We start from the raw sequence: 25,098 nt of genomic DNA, 5'->3' as shown, positions 1-25,098 counted from the left end.
AATAACTGGACACAGATTTGTCCCCTATGCTAATATGGGCTTTTATACAGCAGTAATGATTGTGCTTTACGAGTTCCAATATCCAGAGAGGGGTAAGTGCGAACATATGAATATGTGAAAACTAATGCCCTCAATATTTGGGAGTGAGTGTTTTGGTTGGTTGAGCTGAGTTATTATTATTTATTAGTTTGTTGTCGGTTATTATTTATTTAGTTAAGTAGTTCATTGGAGTTTTTTTCTATACATATTTATACATTTGTACATGAGGGCGGTTTTGGTTTTTTACATTTTAGTGTTCTTTCTTTGTATTGTTTTGAATTGCATGTTTTGCATTTGTTGTAGTATTAAAAATCTATTTTTCAATAAAAATATATTTTAAAAAATGGATAAATCCACCTGAAACTGCTTTACATCTTCCACATATTCCCATTTCACTTTGCAACAAACACAACTTTGGAAATATTACACAGAAACACTGGAAATAGGAACAGGACTAGCACCTGCCCTACCATCCAATATGATCATGGCTGATCATCCAACTGTTCTCGCTTTTCCTGATATCTTTAATGCCTTGTTCTTGCGTTTTCCCTGTCTGCTTTGATCTCTTTTGCTCTCAGAACTATATCAAACCCCTTCTTGAAAACACTCAATTTTTGACCTCAACCACTTTCTCTGACAGAGAATTCCACAGGTTCACCATTGTGTGGATGAAGAAACTTCGATCCGCATCCACGAACATCAACTAGCCACGAAGCGACATGACCAGCTATCCCTAGTAGCCACACACGCAGACAAAAAGCAACATGAATTTGACTGGGACAACACTACCATTATAGGGCAAGCGAAACAAAGAACAGCCAGGGAATTCCTAGAAGCAAGGCACTCATTCACAATCTCCATCAACAAACACATAGACCTGTCCCGGCCACTACAGCGGACAGCTGAAACTGACAACCGGAAGCGGCAGGAACAGGCCACTATAAATGCCGGAGGAAACAGCACAGAAGCGCTTCACAGGAGGCTCCCAAGCACTGAGGATGTCACCTGGACAGGGGACGAAACGTTTGCAACAAAAACTTCCAGCTCGGCGAACAGAACCACAGCAGTGAAGAAACTTCTCCTCAGTCCTAATGGCCTACTCCATATCCTTAGTGTGACCACTGGTTCTGGACTCCCCAGTCATTAGGAACATCTTGCATTTACTTTTTCTGGTCCCGTTAAGTTTATGTTCTCTATGAGATCTTCCCTGTCATTCTTCTAAATCCCAGTAAATATTATCCTAACCAATCCAGTCTCTCCTCTTAAATCAGTCTTGTTTTCTCAGGGTTCAGTCTGGTAACCCATTGTTTCACTCTCTCCATAGTCAGAACATCCTTCCCTGGATAAAAGACTGAAACTGCATATATTACTCCAGGTGTGGTCTCATAAAGGTCCTGTAAAATGTAGCAAGAAGTCTCTGCTTCTGTACTCGAATCCTCTCGCAGGGAAGGCCAAAATACCACTTGCTTTCTTCACCGCCTACTGCACCTATATGCTTATTTTCAGTGACTGGTGTACAAGGACACCCAGGTCTTGTACCCTTGCCTTTCCAAATCTATTGCCCTTTAGATAATAACCTGCTTAAATGTTTTTGCTACCAAAGTGCAGAACTTCACATTTATCCATGTTATCTGCCATCCATTTGTCCACTCACTCAATTTATCCAAATAACATTGAAACATTTCTGTATCCTCGTCATAGCTTAGGTTTGCACCCGGTTTTGTGTCATCTACGAACCTGGAGACATTACATTTAGTTCCATCATCTAAAGGATTGATATATATAGCGAATGGATGGGGAAAAAGCACTGACTCTTGCAGTACCCCAGTAGGCACTGCCTGCCACTAAACAAAAGAACTGTTTATTCCTACTCTTTGTTTCCTGTCTGTCAACTATTTCTTTATCCATGTCAGTACACTACCCCAAATCCAATGCCCTTGCATTATGCATGCTAATCTCTTAAATGAGACTTTATTGAAAACTTTCTACAAGTTCAAGTAAACAACATCCACTGGCTGCCCTTTATCATCTCTATCAAATTTCCAGTTCATTTATCAAGCATAATTTCCCTTTCATAAATCCATTCTGACCCTGTCTGATCCTTCCACTGTTTTCCAAGTGCTCTGCTATTAAATCTTTTAAATTGGACCCTTGCATTTTCCACATTATTGATGTCAATCTAACTGGTCAAACAATAAATTTTGATCCCCACCTTCAAATCATTAATATATATTGTTAACATCTGTGGCCAAGTTCTGATCTTCGCACTACTGCAGTAGTCACAGCTTGCCAATGCAAGAATGACTCAATTATTCTTTAACTCTGTTTTCTGACTGTTAGCCAATCATTAATCCAAGACAGTACATTGGGAGCAGCACAATGACTCGGTGGTTAGCACTGCTGCCTCACAGCGCCAGGAATCCGGGTTCAGTTCCAGTCTCAGGAGACTGTCTATGTGGAGTTTGCACGTTCTCCCCATATCTGCATGTGTGGAGTTTGCATGTTCTTCCCCTATTGCATGGGTTTCCTCTGGGTGCTTCGGTTTCCTCCCACAATCCAAAGATGTGCAGGTTAGGTGAACTGGTAAAACTAAATTGCCCCACAGTGTTCAGGGATGTGAATGTTAGGTACATTAGTCAGAGGTAAATATAGGATAATAGGGTAGGGGAATGGTCTGGGTGGGTTACTCTTTGGAGAGTTGGTGTGGACTTACTGGGCCTAAGGACCTGTTTCCATACTGGAGGGATTCTGTTCTATTCATTACTCCCATTCCATGGTTCTTTACTCTTTCTATTCAGCATCGTAAAGCCTTCTGAAAATCTAAATACATCATGTCTATTGGCTCTCTATCAATTTTGTTCATAATGTCTTCAAAAAACTGCAAAAACATTTTACAGGAGGCAGGGTGGGAGGAGGTGTAATCCAGGTAGCTGTGGGGGTCCCTGGGTTTGTAATAGGTGTCAGTGGTTAGTTGGTCACCGGAGATGGAGATGGAGAGGTCCAGGAAAGAGAGGGAGGTGTCCGAGATGGTTCAGGTAAATTTGAGGTTGAGGTGAAAGGTGTTAGTGATGTTGATGAGCGCCCACAACAACCAACCCCACCACCCTGTGGCTGAACACTTCGACTCTCCTTCCCACTCCACCAAGGACATGCAGTTCCTGGGCCTCCTCCATCGCCAAACCCTAACCACTCAACACCTAGAGGAAGAACGCCTAATCTTCCACTTTGGGACCCTGCAACCGTATGGGATTAATGTGGATTTCACTAGTTTCTTCATTTTCCTTCCCCCACCTTATCCCAGTCCCAACCCTCCAACTTGGCACTGCCCTCGTGACCTGTCCAAAGCCTTTCCCATCTATTCACTCCACCCTCCTCTCTGACCTATCACCTTCCCACCCACTTTCATTAATCAATTGCATTCTCAGCTACTTTCCCCATAGGTCCAACCCCCTCCCATTTATCACTCAGCACCCGGCCCACAAGCAACATTCCTGATGAAGGGCTTATGCCTGAAATGTCGATTCTCCTGCTCTTCGGATGCTGCCTGACTTGCTGTGTTTTTCCAGCACTACACTCTCGACTTCAGAATGAACTACCTCACTTTCAATGTAAATAATGTAAATTCTATCATATTGTGGTCACCCACCCCTTAAGGTTCTTTTACGGCAAGATTGTTAGTTAGTCCTTTCCCATTATATACTAGATTTAAAATAATGTGCCTTCTATTTGGCACCTCAACATTCTGTGCTGAAAGACCATAGTGGCACTGGAAAAAGCACTGCAGGTCAGGAAGCATTCAAGGAGCAAGAGAGTCGACGTTTCGAGCATAACCCTTCTTCAGGAGGGTTAAGCCCAAAATGTTGACTCTCTTGCTCCTCGGATGCTGCTGACCTGTTGTGCTTTTTCCAATGCCACGTTTTATCAACGTTGACTCTCCAGCATCTGCAGTCCTCACTTTCTTCTTGAAAACCATCCCTACCACACTCCAGAAACTTGTCCTCCATAGCTTTAATCTCAATTGGTTTACCCTGTCCAATATAGATTGAAGTCATCTATGATAACTATGTTGCTCATAATACACGCTTCCTTCATTACCTAATTAATACTGTGCCCATGCTACCAGGCTTTGTACATATTTGCTCTGTATGATACTGTCATTGCAACAAAACTGCAGTGTGCCAAAGCAAAATCTTATGGTTAAGTTGTTTTAATTCATCTGACCTTTTTATTTATAGTTACTTATTTCTTCTGTTTCACAATATAAATTAGTAACAGTATGTTGTGCTCGAATTAAAAGCAAATGTGATAACTGAGAGAATTTAGTAAAACTAAATGAAAGAAAAAGCGTAAGTTCCACTTTCATTACAATAATCTGAAATAGCAAATTGCCATTTTTTACAAAATTTAATTCATTGGGATGAAAGCTGGATGGGGTCCAACAGCAACCCAGGAGAAAGTGAGGACTGCAGATGCTGTAGAAGTCACAGGTGAAAATGGTGGCGCTGGAAAAGCACAGCAGGTCCTGCTCCTCAGATGCTGCCTGACCTGCTGTGCTTTTCCAGCACCACCTTTTTTTGACTCTAACAGCAACCTAGTCTGGCACATTACTGTCCAGGTGGTGAAAGTGGCAGTCTGTCCATTTCAATGTAACAAGAGATAACTGAACTAATTAAAATTTTAACTGAAGATTACTGAAAAATATATCAGTGAAATGACAATCTGAAATAAATACGTTAAGATACCAGTCTAAAAATACAGATATCAATAGTTTACCCTTTGACGAAACCATCACTGAAGCTTTTGTAATTTAGAAATCTTTAAACTAGAGCTTTTTGAGATATTGCAAGAACACAAATTGATGTAATTCCTTCCAATGACTACATGCAGCATACCATATCAAGGCTCAACACAATTTCTAAAAATCTCTGAAGAGAAAGTTCTCCAGAATTTGCTCTGATCCTCTAGCACCTGCCAATTTAGAGTGCAGATGTTTCCCAGGCCACTTTCACTCAATCCTGCCAGTCTTTTTTGGCATGAGTTTTAGAATATTCATGGAGTCATTTATGAATTCCCTGTGCTCTTGAAGTGGCATTGTGGTTTCTTGTGAGTTCTAACCATGCTGGAAATGGTGGGATTAATTTACTGACCAGTAGTTGAAGTTCAAGCAGTACAACAATGTAAAACAGGACAAATACACGAATAGGTGCCGAGTAATGTTTTAGATTTTAAAAATCTACAGTATGTGAGAAGAACAGCAGAAAACTGGAACAGCAACAGTTATAACTCATACGGTTTGGATTTTCTGAAACATTTTACCTTCATAAGGAATTCTACATTCTTACAAGGCACCTGAAGGGGAAATGTTATCAGGTCTTTGGAGGCAGATTTATTCATGGGGGAGAGAGCAAAATTGAGAAAAATGCAGGGTGCCAGTTCTCTGGCATATTCCTGCTTCTTCCTAGCTTCCTAAAGGCGGCTTCTGTGCAGTGACGAAAGCCTGCCCTGCAGTGGGGGAAACCAATTAAATGTGTTAAATGGGCAATTAGTAACAAATCTCTGAGGGCAATTCAATTCTGACAGCATTGCATAGCCCCCACTCTGTTGATAGAACCTCATCTATTCGGTGCGGCTGTACAGTGAAATATTAGAGTAACATGAAAATCATTTAATGGAGGAAACTGCTACCCTGAGGGAGTCTATGGCAAAGGTTTGCTATTGGAAGAGCAGCTCGTGGAGACTGATCTCACAGACACACATGGGGTACAAAGATGGCTTCTGATCCCCTCAGAGTTTCAGAGTCATGGGGATGAATTTTACAGTATTTGAAGGTAAGATGACACATAAATTAAAGTGGGTTGTCAATCTGCCAACTTCCTGCCTGTCCCCATTGTGTACGGTGTTAAGATAGCCTGCCCATCCCAAAGCAAAATGAAACGCTAACGTGAACAATTAATTGTCACTTATGGAGTTCCATCTGTCTCTGCCGCAGTTTCACTGCACAGGCTACTGATGGGCAGGAAGGAGGAATACCTTCTTTCAGAGGACATCTTGATCCATTGAGGGCATATGTTCCCTGCTTCTTGAACCCTCCTCAAGGAGTCTCTTGAGCACACCTGTGCAAAATTCCTGACTATTCTGAAGTCTGGGAGATATCTTCACTTTTACCTCAGGACTCTTAGTAATACCAGCAGTGTTCACTATTCTGTTGTGGTACTCTTGGAATTACAGTTCTTCATCAGCCCTCTGAGATGTGATTTGATGTCACTGAAGGGCAGAGATCCTACTCTGATTCAAATAAGGCTACCCCGCTGTGTATTTTGTGCAGGGGAGCCATATATCACATCACCAAAGTGTTGAGTTGTTTTTGGCTTGGTGTTGGAGAGGGCATATGCAATATTTAAAGGGGCCCTTGCCTTTGTTTGTATTGCTATTTCTTTTTGTTTGGAAGGAGAAGGGAAAGGGGAAGAAAGAGAAGAACAACAACAGGAGACTAGAGAGGATTGCTCTCCCTTTTCCCTGGGGGAAGAAACAAGAGAAGGACTGGACTGGGAAATCAATTCATTGACTAATTCATATCTCACTGGAGTAACAACAGCAATAACTGCAACAGCTGGTAGTTTCTCTTATCTCTAATACTCAGGTAGGGATAAAACAGAAAAGTGAAGGACAAACAGCTGAGGCGTGTGGTTCTTTCAAGACCTCTCTGCTGGCGCTTCTATTGCTGCATACTTGGACAGCAGAAGGGCAAAGGAGAAAGACTAACAGCTTTGTGTTGGGGCAGTGTCCACCTGCTTGCTGCACAGTTGAAATAACGCATCCTACGCTAACCTCAATCACCAGTTAAAGACACATACCTGTTATTGTTACTATCAATGCCATCACCTTTGAGAAACAGAAAAGGAGCACATACCTAGTTAACCAGCGAGTGATTTCCCTCCAACTAGTTTCCTTTTGCTGCCTAACCCTACCCTCACTCTCTCCCTCCTTTTCCGACTGACTGAAGGCACCCTTTTTTGTCCAAATATTCGCTTTTCCTTTTGCTCATGTCTTTTTCGTTATTCAACCACAAAACAGTGTGCGCATGGCTCTACGACCCATGTCACTTCTACACCAGCCAGTTGGTGGGCCCAACTGCATTTATGCGGAGGTCGCTGTTGCTTCCTTGGCTCCTGCTACTCCAGTAGTTCCATCATTTCTGCTTTTTATGAAGAGCCACGGCATCAAGAGTTATGTTCACCATAATATGAGCATTGAGGCCTGAGTGAAGCTCGTTTGGCTGAGCAGCCATCAATGCAGGATCAAAAATGTCTGGGAGGCCATTTCTTTTCAAGGATCAAGTGGGTGGTACACCTGGCTCTTGAAAGGTGCTTACGGTGGGCAGGACCTACCTGTCAGTTGACCTCATGAGGTCACTGTAGTGATTGTAATGAGGTCAGACAGGTGGAGCTGTGTAACTAAAGGATAACTTGGTGATGGGAATACCATCATTTCAGAATCATTTCAGTCACCTTACAGAGGGTGATCATATTGAATGTCTTGCCCTACATTGCTGGCGGATTCCTCACCTTCCGTTTACATCAGCTGGGGGGAGATGAAGTCAGGGGTCAGTGCTGACCTTGCTCAATCTGAAGAGAAACAGCTTTTGTCACATGTGCTCCTTCTAGCCTGGGTGAAGGTGACTAATAGGGCCTTCACTGTGGTCCACGAGGGGGCAGTTTACTGTTCCTCTGGACTGCTGATGTCATGCGGTGCCATCTGTATAAGGGGAGAGAACTTGAACCCCTCTTCACTGGGCATTAGGCTGGGCCTCTGAATTACTGGTCCAATTACATTACCATTACTCTGCCATCTCACCCTTATAAGAACCTAATATCTGTCACCTCTTATGAGTTCTGATCCAAGGTGGTTATATTTAAGATGTTAATGGTAGCTGGGGGAGATATGAATGGAAACCATTACTGGAATTAAGTGGAAAGCCAACAAAATCTCAACCCTTGAGATTAAAAGAATCTTTGAAGTAGTATCCTGGTGTAGCCAAGAGGTTCAATAAGCTAATGATGTCAAGCAAGAAGAGAGATGCCACAGTCTCCTTTTTCACTTCAGCACATTGATCACTTTCCAGGTCTCTAATTCTTCAACTTGAAACCTGTGAGACCTTCTCTCATCACATATATCAGTTGCATGCTTATTTCTTAAAAATGCAGCAAATTAATTCGCATTTACATGTCTGACTTCACCTAATGCAAGCAATCTTGTTTTAAAAATACTTGCTTATACTCTGGATGTAGGCTTGCTTGCTGAGCTGGAAGGTTTGTTTTCAGACATTTCATCATCATACTAGGTAACATCATCAGTGAGCCTCTGGATGAGGCACTGGTGGTATGGCCCACTTTTTATTTATGTGTTTAGGTTTCCTTGGATTGATGATGTCATTTCCTGTGGTGATGTCATTTCCGGCTCTTTTTCTCAGTGGGTGGTAAATGGCATCTAAGCCATAGTGTTTGTTGATAGAGTTCCGGTTGGAATGCCATGCTTCTAGGAATTCTCGCGTATGTCTCTGTTTGGCTTGTCCTAGGGTGGATGTGTTGTCCCAGTCGAAGTGGTGTCCTTCCTCATCTGTATATAAAGATACTAGTAAGAGCGGGTCATGTCGTTTTGTGGCTAGTTGATGTTCATGTATCCTTGTGGCTAGTTTTCTGTCTGCTTGTCCAATGCAGTGTTCGTTACAGTTCTTGCAAGGTATTTGGCAAATGTCATTAGTTTTGCTTGTTGTTTGTATAGGGTCTTTCAAGTTCGTTAGCTGCTGGTTTAGTGTGTTTGGTGGGTGTGTGGGTTACCATGATGCCAAGAGGTCTGAGTAGTCTGGCAGTCATCTCTGAGATGTCTTTGATGTAGAGGAGAGTGGCCAGGGTTTCTGGACATGTTTCTTCTGTTTGTTTGGGTTTGCTGCTGAGAAATCAGCAGACTGTGTTCATTGGGTACCTGTTCTTTTTGAATATGCTGTATAGATGATTTTCCTCTGCTCATCGTAGTTCCTCTGTGCTGCAGTGCTTATCCTTCTAATACTTGCTTATACTGCCTGAGAATGTCAGATGACTCAAAGCAGCACAGGTATGAAAAAGCTGATCATGTACAAGAAGAATGCAATCAAACTCCCAGGAAGACACTCAGCTCTCACTATGGGAGACAGCGAGCCCAATGAGTATAATAATTTATGCTGTTAAGATCTTGAAACTCTCCAATCTTAGCAATTTAAACCATCAAGCTAGCAGAAATAAACTGACTTTTGACTATTTCCTCAATCTTTCCAGAGGCCAAAGACACATTCTTACCTAGTATGCTCTTCATTGTAGCTCTCATATTATTGAAGTTTTAAGTGGAAGATGGTAATGTTTAAGATGAAATAGAGGTGACTGCTCAACAGTGGTCTGGTATGTGAATGTGCTGAGATGTGTTATGATTGAATCATATAGGATTTCTGGATGCCACTGTGATTCAGGGTAAACATGTCGCATTAAGAATTTTCAGCTCGAGAAGTTTTGAGTCAGCAGCAGTCATGAGACAGCTTTGACATTCCTGAAGCTGCCCGGAAACCAAACTCACCTCCGATGCTGCTGTCTCAAGTTCATGTTGCTCGCCCCACTTACCGCCAAGAGGTAAGTAAAGTAAAATAAAAGAGGAAAACAACAAGTGAAAAGAGAACAAAGAAAAGAAATGTAAAGAAAAGCACATGGAGTGGATGAGCCCCAGGCTCAGAAGCCCAACTCCACCGCCATCTTACTGGATATATTTGACTTAACTAAATAGTGGAATAAGCTCAAGAGCTTAATGGGTTACTCATATTCTCACATTCTATATGTTTCATAGTTATTTGCATTAAAGAGTAAATATCAGGTGGAGTTCTTTCCATGTTTGCTTTTCAATATACATTTCACCCAGGCAATTTGATGTGTCTTGGTGTAGACCCAGGACAATTTCCCCATATGTTTCCTTTTCTCTGATTTGGATCTATTATAAGTTTAGAAAATATGTCTTTTATCATGGCTGGCATGCTTGTGCTTAGATCTTAAATCAGAACACTGAGGCCTGTGCCCACAGCTTGATGTGAACCCAAAATAATAGGAACACTGTGTACCGTGGACAGAATACTTAGGCATTCATAATTTAAAGCATCTAAGTCATGATGAACCATGTTACATGAAGCATGTATATGCGCTCTATTGGTAATAGGCATTTAAGGGTGATAATGTTGAAAAACAAACATACCAAACATACATGGGACCAAACATTCAAAATGGTATATGTTGTTTAATATTGCCAGCAACTAAAAGAATGGTAAAACATGAAGATAGCTGTATAGTATGTTCTGCAATTGGAACATAAATGTGCATTTATATAGCACTGTTAATTCAGAAAATGCCCCATGGCAATCAACAGAACAGCAATCTGACAAAATGGACACAAAGCTAAATAACAACATCATACGCAAGTTGACCAGCACCTAAGTAGAAAGTGAATTTTAAGGAGCAGCGTAATGGAAAGTGACTGGGACTTTAGAAGCAAGCTTCCAGATGATGTGGCTGGACTGCTAAAGGCATGACCACCAATGATACTGTAAAAGGCAAAATGGACAAGATGCTATTCAGAATAATAGAGAATTTCAGGTCAGATGTTGAATGAAGCAGCTGAAATTAAGGGGCAGGCAAGTACAAAAAATACTGTGAAGTTAATACATAAAATTAAAACAGTAGTTTGATTTATTCATTGTATTAAATAAGTAACAATCATTTCTACTAATCATCAAAGGCAAACATTTTCTAGTTAATTTGGAAGGGTTGCATAAATTGTACAGTAAACGGACTATACTGTGTCTGGATCAATATTCCAAGCTGCAACATAAAATGTGGCACCTTCAATTTCATTCTATTGTAGTTGACAAAATGGAATTTTTCACATAATTGAAATAGAAACTTCTGTGCATTCAGCACCAGCTCACTAAGCATTTTGGTAATCAGCTAGTTAGTTGCAGGGAAATTTAATAACAGGGTAAATGTATCTTTATTACCAGCTGGCCACACTGGGTTTAAAATACAAAGTAAAGAATTAATCTTTTGCCAAAGTAAGCTTTGATATCTAAACATGGGAAATAATGCATACCTGCTTCCAACTGCAGTAGGACTAATGATTAAAGTGTAAAGCATATAGAAAAGCTTTCAGACATGTAACCGTGTGAATGTTCAAATATGGGATGCAACAAACTCTGATTTCAGTACTTTAAATCACAATCTAAACCTATTCACGTATATAATTTGCATCTTACACAAATGAGGAGCTTGAATGTGACAGGGAACTTTAAGGGGCTTTCAGATCCAGCATGAGAAATACTTCATGAACGTACAAGATGTTCCTCTAAGCAAAAGGTATGCAGAAACAGGACACACTAAGCAATTGCACGGATCAACCAGAGGACATCAATCTTTTAATTAATCACATTATTCATCTAACCTTGCAACCTTGACAACATTTGAATAATTATCAGTGAGAAAATAAGAATTGCATTGAAAAGAACATTGTGAAAATTCTTTGAGGACAGGAAGAATAATTTTGGATTTTTAAATTTATAATCTAATGTATTTTATGGCTAATCAGTCAAAATAAACTTCAGCTTCATTTGGCCTGAGTTCATATTTGGATTGAGCCAGTCATAGGTCAGCTGAGGCAGTTTTAATTCAGATTTAATTTTTAATTTTGATTGGATGGTTAATGACATAACATTATGTTGAAATAAATTAGCCTTCATATTATATCATTCATTTTTGAAGAAGAGAAAACAACTTTTTGTTTGCTTTACACAAAAATACATGATCAAATCTGTACATGGGGACTTTACTTCTAAGAGTGACAATAAATGGACTGCTGCAAAATCTCATAGTGGGAGGGAGGGTGAGCATAATGGCCAGACCTTAAATCAACAGCCAACTGATTTATGAAAATTAATGAAGTGACTGATTTGGTTAGTAATGCTGTTCATAGCATAGTACTTTTTAGAATTAAGTCATTTTACGTTGTTCTTGAATTCTCCATGCATGTTTTATCTTTTGTGTGGAATTTTTCACGCTTTGTCTAAACTACAAACATCTAGGTCCTGATTGCTGTTCCTGGATAGGAGACAGTTGAAAGAAATTCCTGATTTGCAAAGTTGTCTTTAAAGATGACCATTTGTTTTCAAGCCTGGTGACGGGCTCGAATGGGAATCAGACAACTCAGGAAGAGCATAAGATGCTGTCTGAACCTGAGTTGGCTGGGCAAAAGTCTTTCTTCAAAGATTAAAACAGAAAACAAAGCTTCTTGCTCTGAGCGCTCCCTTATTAATGCCAACATATTTCCTGCACCCATCCTCATGCCTGTCCATACCCTATTCTATCCCAGTCAGCTTTTCCCTAGCTGACAATTGAATTAAGAAAAATGCATAAGCACCCATGCACCTAGGAGAAAATTATATCATTCCATAGCTTAATTTTTTTTGCAGACCATACCCTATTGAGAAAAGCACTGACTTTTATAAATGTACATTTTGGGACACTTCTTGATGGGTTTTCTTGAATTTACAGTTCTGTGGAGTCTCTGCATAATTTATACACAATTGTTTCCATAACAGTCCGAAATGACACCAGAGCAACCCAACTCAAAGGATCCTTGACTTCCACTCCTAAAGGGTATCAGATGAAAAACATGTTCGATCTTTCTCAGGACCATATCTGCCAGGTCACCTTAATTTACCAAAGGGACAGCCAAGCTATCCAAAAATAAAACATGGACTGAGAACAGACCTGCCCCAACCTGGTCAAATCTCCAAGCACCAAGGAATTCAAAGTATCATTTCAGTGAAAGCAGTCGGTCACTTAAATTGCCAGCTGCCTTGGGAATTGCATATTTGTAAAATACAGCTGGCCCCAATCCTATCCTGCAGAAATGAGGTGTGCGGTTCAGGCGCAGTACCTGCATGTCTCGACTTTATGTGCATTTTTGTCATAGTTGAGCATCATGTCTCTATTTGTAGTATTTGAATTTAATAAGATGGTAATTTTCTACTAAGGATCTAATGTTTGCCATTTAGGAACTATAAGCAAAATTGAGCAATACTTTGAGCTAATAATTAAGTTAAATTTCAATTCTCATTAAAAAAAGGAATGGTGATAACTTTTTAGAAGAATAATTTAAGAGTTACATTTGTCCTTTTCCAGTTTTATATACTTTTATTTCATCTCTACATTATGCTGTTCTACTTGGATACAGATTTTTTTTCTGCAGAACATACTGAAATGGACTTCCACAAATTTTGTCATTAAGCATTTTTAGTACATCAGGATGAGAGTGGTCAAAATCAAAAAGGACTGAAAATTAATTAATTAATTTTCAAAGGCAAAAAGATATAGAAATTTTTGTGGCATGGAGTCATGCACTTACAGTTATTAGGATTTGCAATGAATGAAAATGCTTCCTGGTTACTTCAATGAGTTAAATCATTCTATTTCAAATGGATAGAAACATATGTTTTTTGTTGTTTACCTTCTATTACTGCCAAGGCTGTATAGCAACATTAATATTTCAACACTTCTACACATTATAAAGTATATTATACTTTATGGAGTGCAACAAGGATCAATGCTGGGTCCACCACTTTTTATCATTTATATAATTGATTTGGATGCAAGCATAAGAGATATAGTTAGTAAGTTTGCAGATGACGCCAAAATTGGAGGTGTAGTGGACAGCGAAGAAGGTTACCTCAGATTACAACAGAATCTTGATCAGATGGACCAATGGGCTGAGAAGTGGCAGATGGAGTTTAATTCAGATAACTGCGAGGTGCTGCATTTTGGGAAAGCAAATCTTAGCAGGACTTATACACTTAATGGTAAGATCCTGGGTTGGGATATCTGGTCGGCATGGTCAGGTTGGACCGAAGGGTCTGTTTCTGTGCTGTCCATCTTTATGACTCTATGACAAACAACTTCAGGTGAAAAAAAGAAGCAAGATTATGGGAAATATTTCTAGCTGACCACAATCCACAGAAAAGTAACTGAGTGGTCAGTTCAAATACTGAAAAGATTCATACAATGACTACAGCAGTTGTTAATGATTTAATACTGGATCTGCTTACCTGTTAACTGCTGTAAACTGAATCTTTGCAAACTTTTGGACATTACTTGACATGCCATGAAGTGTAAAAATGTCATGACTGGAAAGCAGGTGCGATCACTTTTTGTCTCTAAATTTAAGTGGGACTTGTTTTGGCCAAATATTGACTTTTTAGTTACCTCAATAAGTAGGTATACAGAGCTGGTTAGCTCAATTGGCTGGACAGCTGATTTGCAATGTTGACTGATATCAACAGTGTGGGTTCAATTCCTGCCATGAGATCATCCCTTTTCAACCTTTCCCCTCAATAAGGCCTGGTGACCCTCACTTTAAACCTACATCTGTTATCGCTCTCTAATGAGACAACAATCCTGTGCGACTATGGCAACTTTACCTTTAGTTCTTATATAGGAATAGAAAATGCACTCAATCAGAGTACCAAATAAATGATGAAAGCAGCGGGCACCTTCTAAATTCAACAGACAACATGAGCAGACATTCATGTCGGGTCAGCAAGGGCCATGGAATGTTATCATTGCAGTTTTTTTCATTTCAGTGGTTTTGTGAATACATTTGATTGTAACACTTTTATGGAAATCCACTCAATTTAGACAATGAGGGATGATCACCAATTTAATTGACTTCTTACACATCATAGAATCATAGAATTCCTACAGTGTGGAAACAGGCCCTTCAGCCCAATAAGTCAACACTGACCCTCCGAACAGAAATCCACCCAGACCCCTTCCCCTACCATCCTATATTTACCCCTGAACAATGCACCTAACCTAAACATCCCTGAACACCTTGAGCAATTTAGCATGGCCAATTCAGCTAACCTGCACATCTTTAGATCATTGGAGAAAACCTATGCAGACACGGGGGAGAATATACAGACTCCACACAGACAGTCATTTGAGGCTGGAATTGAACCCGACTCCCTGAAGCTATGAGGCAGCAGTGTTAACCACTGAACCACTATGATCATGGAACATAGAACTAGGGGCAAGAGTAGGTCATTCGGCCCCTCATGCATGTTCTGCTATTCAATATGATCCTGACTGATAAAATTGTAACCTCAAGTTTGGATTCCTGCCAACCCCCTTCAGACATTTGCTTATCGAGACCATTCAAGATTTTAAATAAAACCTCAACACAATTGTTCTGTTATAATCCTGTGCTGTTCACAGTTACAATTTTCTGAACAAGAAGCAGTCAGTATCTGTAGTCAGTAACTTAACACAGAGAAAATGATGCTTCACCTTCTTTATCTTGTATTCCAAATGGGAAGACAATACTTATCGTGTCCTGTGGCTTTATAATAAAACCTGATGTTAACACTCAACAAATAGAAATCCCCTCACACTATTTAAACAAGAAGAGGGCCTGATCTATGTGGCCATGAATTCTGATCTGGCCCATAGATCATCCTGACTGAGCGGCAATCCGGCTAAAGATTGCTGTTCTTCTGGAAATGTCCATAGCAGCTGATCAGTGGATGCAATAGCTGGGATCAGGCCCAGGCAGCAGAAAACCTGTTCTACATAATATACATCAGAAATTGAAATAACTCCACAGAGGCTGGTATCCTATCACCAAGTCACCCTCTATTTTCACATGAAAAGTTGTTGACACTGATCCAGTTTCCTTAGAGCCAGCTCTCAGAGTGAACAGAACCTCTGATAGTCCTGTTTTTATCTGTCAGTCAGGGTCGTTGTATGGGTCAAATTAACAGCCCCAGTCAGGGAACTCATATTCTATGCGATCCACATGGCTGAGCTCGTTACAATCGCTAAATCCCTCCTCCTCTAAGTTGGAGACACAGGCGAGTTTTTTGTTTGCAGCTCCTCATGGGGCATTTCAGCACTGGGTCAGGTTCTTCCAAATCTGCTTCTGATACAGGTGGCAGATAAGGCACAGTAGCTTGCCTCTTGTGCCCAACATCTTGGAAGAAATTCATCCTCGTCTTCAGGTGGCAAAGGCATCAACATCTATTGTATCCATCTCAGATGCCTGAGGCAAAGGAAGAACCTATGGGTTCCAAATACAATCGAAAAGGCTATCGAGGAGCTGGGCAGGTTCCACGTGTTTGTTAGGCCCACTGCACCTATTTGAACTTTATAAGTCACTGGACCTGACCTCGTGTTCATCATGCCTCTTACCCAAGTAGGGCCATTCCTGCAGTTGCTACACCAAACTTCATCCCCTGAAGTAAACTGTCTCTTTTGCTTAGCGGAGTTCTGTGTCTGGTACTGGTGTTCCTGATGCCATTTCACTTTCCCCCCCAAGTCCGGGAAGATCAGATTTAATCTGGTGCAGAGCCTTCTCCCCATTAGCCACTCTGTTGGAGCTACCTCTTAAGTTGCATAAGGGGTAGTCCTATATTCAAACAGGAATCAGGCCAGTGAAGCTGCAGGCTATTTATTTAAGCCCTTCTTCGAAGTTTGGAATGCTCCTTCCATCCGGCCATTGGACGATAGATGGTGTGGAGCTGTCCTTATTTGCTAAATGCTCAACTTTAGAAAATACTCAAATTCCCTTCTGGTAAATGATGGCCCTTTATCTGTGACCAACACTTCTGAGAGTCCGTGTAATGCAAAAAATCCTCGCAGTTTTTCTACTGTTGTCCCCATGTTTGACAAATGTACTCTATGCATGTCCAGTCAATTGACTGGATGTCCACAATGACTAAGAACATTGAGCCCATGAAAGGATCTATATAGTCAATGTGTAACTGAGCCCAGGGTTGACCTGGCCATTTCCACGAAAGTGGAGCGCTGGTGGTGGTAATTTTTGTCCTTGTTGGCACTCTGGGCACTGCCTACCAAAGCAGCTAATCTGCATCCAATCCTGGCCACCAGAATAACTTCTCACCAAGACTTTCATTTTGGAAAGCCCTGGATGACTCTGGTGGAGTTAAGTCAGTATCTGGTGGCGAACTTTGCTCACAATCACTCTTGTTCCCTGGAATAATGTGCCAACCTCTGCTGTGATTTGGTCTCTCCAGATCCAAAAAGGGTGGCACAGTGGCTCAGTGGTTAGCACGGCTGCCTCACAGCACCAGGGACCCAAGTCTGATTCTCGCCTCTGTGTGGAGTTTCTATGTTCTCCCTGTGCTTGCATGGGTTTCTTCACACAAATCAATGGTGGATTTATGGACAGGAGCATATGATGATTTGTTTTCCAGCTTGTGATTTCTGTCTCTAAGTTTGCCCTTGTGACAAATGGCACTGGGCGAGCCTTGCAGAATTGTGGAATTGCTTCCTGGTCAACATATAGGGTGTGCCTTGGCTCCTTTGATAGTCAAGAGTGTGGTGCTCAAAAAGCACAACAGGTCAGGCAGCATTTTAGGAGCAGGAGGATCGACGTTTCAGGAATTCCTGATGAAGGGCTTTTGCTCGAAACATCGATTCACCTGCTCCTCCGATGCTGCCTGACCTGCTGTGCTTTTCCAGCACCACACTCTCGATTCTGATCTCCATCATCTGCAGTCCTCACTATCTCCTTTGATAGCCACAATATTTTCCTGAAAAACCTCCAGCTATTTAATTAGGACTACACTGAGGCATCCATTTCATATCAAAAAATGTTGAACTGAATCTTTCTCTACCAATTTTTCTGCATCAAGCTTTGGCCCGAGCCTTTTACTACAGTCACTAGTAACTGAACCAGCAGCTTCTCATAAGAGACTGGAACCGAAGTTGTACCCTTAATCTGTATTGGTTCCCTGGTATAGACTCTCAGTCTAGCTGAAGTCTTCCACAAACCTATGAGTGGGAGCATACAGCGACTTTTGTTCCAGTCTGGTTCTGTAATCATTGAAACGGCCATGCCAGTATTGGCCTCCATTTGAATCAGGTGACCATTTAACCAGATATTTATTTTGGATGTTGCTCAGCAATTTAACTGTTCCAAACCAGATGTAGGTCGATTTTTCAGGGTTTGCACTCTCCTGAATACCGGCCGATGCATTCTCTTACTCAAATTAGTGGGACTCTTTTGCTGTCACAAGTACGAATACCAGCCGCAACTACAATGGCTTGCCAGTGTGGAGCTTGAAGAAAATTTTAATTGTTTGGCTGAAGGTCGGCTTTGTTTTGGTGTTTTGCTGTGGGCTGACCTAGAGTCCCTCTGATCACAATATGTCCTGAGTGAAGCTATGCAATTACTTTCCCTCAGTTGGTGCTCCCTAAGCTCAGTCAGACTGGCGAGGGTGTCCACTCCCATTGGAATGCCCTGCAACTCATGTGCTCAACTTGCTGCATTTTCCAATGATAAAGCCAGTTGTAGTGCCTGTTTGATGTCCAATTGGGCTTTGGCTAATAGGCATTTTTACATGGGTTACATCATTAATCCACATACCAAATGTTCTCTCAGCATCTGATTAAAGATTAAACTAAAGTCACATGCCTCTGCCAATCATCTCAAACTAGTCAAAAATCCTGATATGGATTCCACTGGTTCTCAAATTGCTGAGTAAAACCAATTGCATTGGAGAATTAGGGAAGGCCTTGTGTCATAATATTCCTTAGCTAAATCTGTTAACTCTTGAAAGGTTTTAGTATCTGGTGCCTCAGGGAAAGCTAGACTCCTAACAACTTAAAAAGCTGTGGATCCACAAGCTATCAGAAGAATTAATCATTGCTTTTCATCTGCAGTCTTAAACGGCAGGATTGAACACCTCATGTTTCCAAAATAATGACATGATGCCAGAAATGCTTACCCCAACTCAAAGACAACTGTTGCGAGTGAATTTTTCAAGAGCATGCTTTTCTCTTGTTGCCACTGAAATAACTCCACAGAGGATGGTATCCCATCACCAAGACACTCTTTATTTACACATGACGAGTTCTTCACATTGATCCAGCTCCCTAAGATACAGCTCTCAGAGTGAATGGAACCTTTGATACTCCTTCTAATATATGTCAATAAGGGCTCGCTAACTGGACCAGATTAACAGCCCCAGTCAGGAAACTCTTATTTTATGAGGTCCACCCACCTGTCCTTGTTACAATCACCAGAGAAGTGAACCACTGGATTGTGGAGAGGGAATGGTAAAGATTGGAAAACATTTAAAATGGTAGAAATGCATAATCTCAAAGTTAGAAACCTGCCATTTGCTGGAAACTTCTCCACTTGAACAGCTGCATTTAAATCCAGCTTTTCTTTAGTACCAGCTTACAGTTTATGTAAAGTGTCAGCTTATATTATGTATTTAAATTTGAAGTAAAGCTTGTTACTGGAAACCCACAGACTTTGTGTTGAATGTTACCAATGGAATCAATCAATTATGAATTATTTAAAGTTTTAAATGTCAAGGTGTTTTAAAACTGATGCAGTGGGATGAGTATTATTTTCTTGGCACATACCAGTTTTTACATCTCTGACTAAAAGCTGTTATAACCAAATTTCAGTCCTGCATATTTAAGCAAATATCCTGGTCCAGTTAAAAAACTTGAGAGGAAGTCAACAAATTCTGATTTTTCAGGATATTCCTATTTTCTACCAACTGACAAGTGCAATACTGATGTTGGGGGAAGGGTAATGATAAACTTGAGTGGCATTAAAATGTTTTGAGGATTGTTCCAATTGTCTGGATTAACTTTGACAGAGATGATTCGCAGAACAGTCATGGAAATTAAACCAGTTACTTTTGTCCATTCACTGACATGCTAACTAGTCATTTAAAGTGAAGTACATCCTACTGAATTGCCATTGTAAAAAAATACGTTATTATACCATATACTTATTACTCTCATATGCTTCGCAATATCTCAATGCTCCAATATAGTGATGTCACAAATTGAGTATCACAACCCATAAATGCTATTAATGAAGCACATTTCAGATGACAAAATGGAGGAATTCCACAGAAAATCCCATCACCAAGCCAGACTTACTCAGCAGTCTAAAGTAAGAAAATGATTAAATAGAATTTAAATCACGAGTATATCTGCTGAAACATCTCCTTTCCAACATTTAAAATTGCAACTGAATACAACTTCTCGCAAGAAAAAAAGTTGTCCACACCGTCTGAACAGAATAATTGAAGTACCTGCAGAGACTCGTGGGCAGTCTGGTAGCATGAATTCTACTGGTGCGTCCAGTGGTTCAGAGCTTGACACCCAATTGCGGCAGTGCTGGAACACAAAATAAAATTGTACATTTAGACCATGCAGATTTATTCGAACAAAAAATTTGAACATTTCTTTCCATCTAAAATTCAGCATAGGTTTTGGACTAATTTAGAAACTATATTAACATAATAGATTTTAGGTAATAACAAACCATTTATAGCACACATGAATTCAAACTGAACAATTCTAGGGCCATAAATAGATTTATGACTGTGTCAACTCTCCTCGAGGAGTCAATTTGAAAATGCCTACAATATATCAACTATACCTAAGTTTTTAATATGCATGGTGTAAAAATTGAAAATCAAAGATAAACAGAACTTGATCTGGAATATAATATCAACAGGACAGATGATTAAGCCAAACGAATTCAGATATCTCAAAGACTGAAATTATTAGCTCAGTTTAAATAAAATGCGGAGCAGTTGTGGAAATAACTGATCAATTGTGATGGCTCTTCTGTGGGCTCTGGATGTTGCCAATTTTCATTGGGCTGACTCCTCATTTGGCAGCAGCAATCTCCAACTTGGGCAAATTGTTTGAGGAGGTGAGAAGTGAACCATAACTGGCCACTTCAGTGGTTCAATTAGGTTACTGGAATGTGGTCTGTTTGTCAGTCTACCCACTGCTGACAAAATGAAATGGAAATAGGCAAACATCAAACCATGTCTATGCCCTCCTATGCCATTTTGTTCACCTTCCCACTCCCCAACCAATTTCATGAGGGCTGATCTATTTCTGATTAATATAATATGAAGACACTAATTATTCCATATGAAAATACTACCCAAGCAGGAAGGCACTTATTTGTCCTTAGTTGAAGAGTTTTATACACAGTTAAATAGTTGCATGTCCTATATTGTGCATGGCGAGGGTGAGGTTCTCTGACCAATTAGCCACAAGGTTCTGTCCATCCAATGAAAAGTAACAGGAAAGATAGGTTTGAACCAAGCAAAAAATGCAGTGGTATTTCTCGATAGTATTCAGTCACAGGTTGACTGGTTCTGCTCCTATGCTTAGAGTTGCATTGCAACCACTATTGTTCCTGTCCCTCTGACTACCCGGGATGACTGCTCAGAAGCTGGTTCCAAATTGAACCAATCTGCACCGAAATGATATAGGGAATTCCAAATTTGGTCCCGCCACTTGTCATTATGTAGCTTTGCGATGACATAGCACTTTAAATTTGTGTATCCACAACGCATGCACAATTGTTGTCCCGCTTAGTGGTGATGTTGAAAATAAATACAGACAAAATATTAAAAACTGGGACAAGTGGAGACTGGGAGTGGGCAGAATAAATTACTTCCTCAAATTAGGAAACAAAATTTAAAATAAATAAATAATTACTTTTTAAGTTGTTTATATAATTTTGGCTGAGAATAGAGCCACATCAGGTTGCCATAGACATGCAATTTTAAAAATTCTTGCACGGGGTGAGGGTGTCACTGAAAAGGCATTTCTGCCCATCTCTAAAATTAGAGGTGTAGTGGACAGCGAAGAGGGTTACCTCAGATTACAACAGAATCTGGACCAGATGGGCCAATGGGCTGAGAAGTGGCAGATGAGTTTAATTCAGATAAATGCGAGGTGCTGCATTTTGGAAAAGCAAATCTTAGCAGGACTTATACACTTAATGATAAGATCCTAGGGAGTGTTGCTGAACAAAGAGACCTTGGAGTGCAGGTTCATAGCTCCTTGAAAGTGGAGTCGCAGGTAGATAGGATAGTGAAGAAGGCGTTTGGTATGCTTTCCTTTATTGGTCAGAGTATTGAGTACAGGAGTTGGGAGGTCATGTTGCGGCTGTACAGGACATTGGTTAGGCCACTGTTGGAATATTGCGTGCAATTCTGACCTCCTTATCGGAAAGATGTTGTGAAACTTGAAAGGGTTCAGAAAAGATTTACAAGGATGTTGCCAGTGTTGGATGATCAGAGCTACAGGGAGAGGCTGAACAGGCTGGGGCTGTTTTCCCTGGAGCGTCGAGACTGAGGGGTGACCTTATAGAGGTTACAAAATTATGAGGGGCATGGATAGGATAAATAGACAAAGTCTTTTCCCCGGGGTCGGGGAGTCCAGAACTAGAGGGCATAGGTTTAGGGTGAGAGGGGAAAGATATAAAAGAGACCTAAGGGCAACTTTTTCACGCAGAGGGTGGTACGTGTATGGAATGAGCTGCCAGAGGAAGTGGTGGAGGCTGGTACAATTGCAACATTTAAGAGGCATGTGGATGGGTATAGGAATAGGAACGGTTTGGAGGGATATGGGCTGGGTTCTGACAGGTGGGACTAGATTGGGTTGGCATATCTGGTCGGCATGGACGGGTTGGACAGAAGGGTCTGTTTCCATGCTGTACATCTCTTTGTCTCTATGACTCTAGTTGCCCTTGCACTGAGTGGCATGCTAGGCTATTTTAAAGAACTGACTGTGCTCAATTTGATCATTGTCAACTAATTGTCCATTTATTCCATCCTTTGTAATAAATTCTAACAATTTCCCTCTCACTAATGTAAAGTCAGTGGGTCTTTAATTCCTTGTTTTCTCCCTAGCTTCCCTCTAAATACTGGTGCAACTTCTGCTGTCTTCCAATTCATGTGAATCATTCCAGCATCTATAGAAATTTGGAAGATAATCACCAATGCATCAACAATCTCCTTCAACACTATGCAATGAAGACCATCAGATTTTGTGGGATTTATCAACTTTCAGCCCATTAATTTCTATACTAAATCTTCTAATACTAATTTCCTTTGACTCCTCATTTTCCCTACCCACTTGGATCTCTATTTCTGGGAGAATGCATATTTATTCCTCAGTGAAAACAGACACAAAGTAATCCTTAAGCTTTTTATAGACCCCCCTCAAAATACTTTGAGAAGTTAGCCCAGAACCTAACTTAATTTTTTAAAGGCAGATGTAAAGTGGATATTCCAGGAGTCAAACCACTCTGCTTCAAGCAATACAAAATTTATTTACACACTATGGTTGAAACACGTTCCAAAGAAAACATAATTTAGAAAAGCTTAACTTTTTGATAACCCAATTGACATGGTATCCCAACTTAATGAAGTTGTTCCAATCCCTGCAACATCCCATAAACACACCTCTTGGTAAAATGTAAATTCAAATATGGATTCTTACATGCAGGAGTTTTCAGAAAAGGTTCAGGCAAGACCTCTGTTGAAACATGGGACCTCTTCACTATAGCTGCTTCTCTAGGTCCCCAGCAGTTTTCTTACAGACTGCTAAAACTAAGCCATACAATAAAAAACCTGAACTGGGAGAACTGGCACTCCCCTACAATTATTGTAAGTAGCCACTTCCAGATGTAGCACCTCCTCTGCCTTTACGATCCCCTTGAAAAAAAAGCCAAGGACAACATAACTTTGGTAAAGGGGCAACATTGTCACAAGCTTCTCTGACATTTCCCATTTACAAATTTTCCTTACCTTGCTTTTATTGAACCCACATTTACTTTAGATAAACGGTTCCTTTTTAGGGACCTATAAAGCTTTCACAGTCTGTTTTATTTTGCTCGATTGCATTCAAATTTAACTTCTCCCTTTCTTGTCAGTCTCTTAGTCCTCCTTTGCTGTAAATCTATAAACTTCCCAATCCTCAGACCTAGTAGGGATGACATATTTCCTTTCCTTAAAAGACACTAGAGAACAGGTGAGTTTTTATGACAATCAACAATAGTTACATAGCATTGGATTAGCTTTTTTAAAATTCCAATTTTTTAAAAGTTGAATTCACATATTACCAATATCATGGTAAGATTCAAACCTATGACCTCAGAACATTAGCCTGGGTCTTTGAATTACTGTACAGTGCCATTATCACTGTCACTGTCTCCCCAAATAGGTTTAAATTATTTAAGTGATGTTGTTAATTTTCCAAAAAATGTATGATGATTTCTAACAAACAATCACCCTATAAAGGCTTTTCTCACATGGCAATAGCTAAAGCTGTGCAGAATATAATGAGAATCCTCATTTCTTTATGAATTGCTAGTCCCAAAGGAATAACTGTTTACAGCAGTAAATCTTAAGCATTCAGAATATGTTGTCTATTTGTCTCGGCACAAACAAACCCCAATTTGACTCATACTATTGTTTTAAAAAAACAGCATGGTCAAGTGTCACACACACGTGAAAGTTTTGTGTAATATACCAAATACCTCTGTTTGGGTTACCTGCAAATTTCATGGAATTTAAATACCCAAACCAGTTTCATAACTTGGTATTTATTCCAAACAATCAAATCTTAAAATGTATAAGCATTAGTAGCATCAATTCTAGATATTTACCACGTGATATAACTGTGTGTGATTTATATATATTTTAATATGATTTATTTTTGAGTTTGTATTTTTAAATTTCAACTAGTGGCATGTGTTTTTTTTTCTATATGTCTAAAGGGGTTCAATTATTAACTTGTAAGTATTTCTGTAGCCATGGTATGTATTAGGTAAAGCAGTCTGACAGATAGCTTTGGAGGCTAACAGGAATTTGTTTACATTGGAAAGCTTATGAGTGAATGAAGAAAACAGTGTAGTGAATTATGCTTTCAGACAGAAGATTTTGGAATTTCTTTTGACCTAAGTTGAAACAACTTGGAAATAACTTTCACTTTTTTCAGTGTCAGTTTGGGACAGTCCTGCAGTATTCTTACATGAAGCTGAATATGTAAAGCAGTTGCTCCATGAGAAGATAGCTTAGAATTGTTAAAAATATTACCTCAGTGTAAGGGATTCAGTTTGAACATTCCAGACCAGAAA

General features: G+C 40.1%; 1 protein-coding gene across 5 annotated transcripts in view; it reads right to left on the bottom strand.

Annotated features, from left to right (window-relative positions):
• arb2a (ARB2 cotranscriptional regulator A) overlaps positions 1–25,098 on the bottom strand; it is a 570,831-nt gene that overhangs the window by 152,261 nt on the left and 393,472 nt on the right. For all 5 annotated transcript variants that reach the window (XM_043709291.2, XM_043709302.2, XM_087999275.1 and 2 more), the window contains exon 10: positions 20,237–20,321. In XM_043709291.2, the coding sequence (XP_043565226.1) occupies positions 20,237–20,321 (85 nt within the window). The remainder of the gene's footprint in view (positions 1–20,236; positions 20,322–25,098) is intronic.

This window comes from Chiloscyllium plagiosum, unplaced genomic scaffold, assembly GCF_037043375.1.
Source record: "Chiloscyllium plagiosum isolate Xiang-an unplaced genomic scaffold, Cpla_swu_hap1 HiC_scaffold_2, whole genome shotgun sequence".
Lineage (NCBI taxonomy): Eukaryota > Metazoa > Chordata > Chondrichthyes > Orectolobiformes > Hemiscylliidae > Chiloscyllium > Chiloscyllium plagiosum.
Note: the sequence above shows the minus strand (reverse complement) of the source record. Positions and strands in the feature narration are given on the sequence as shown.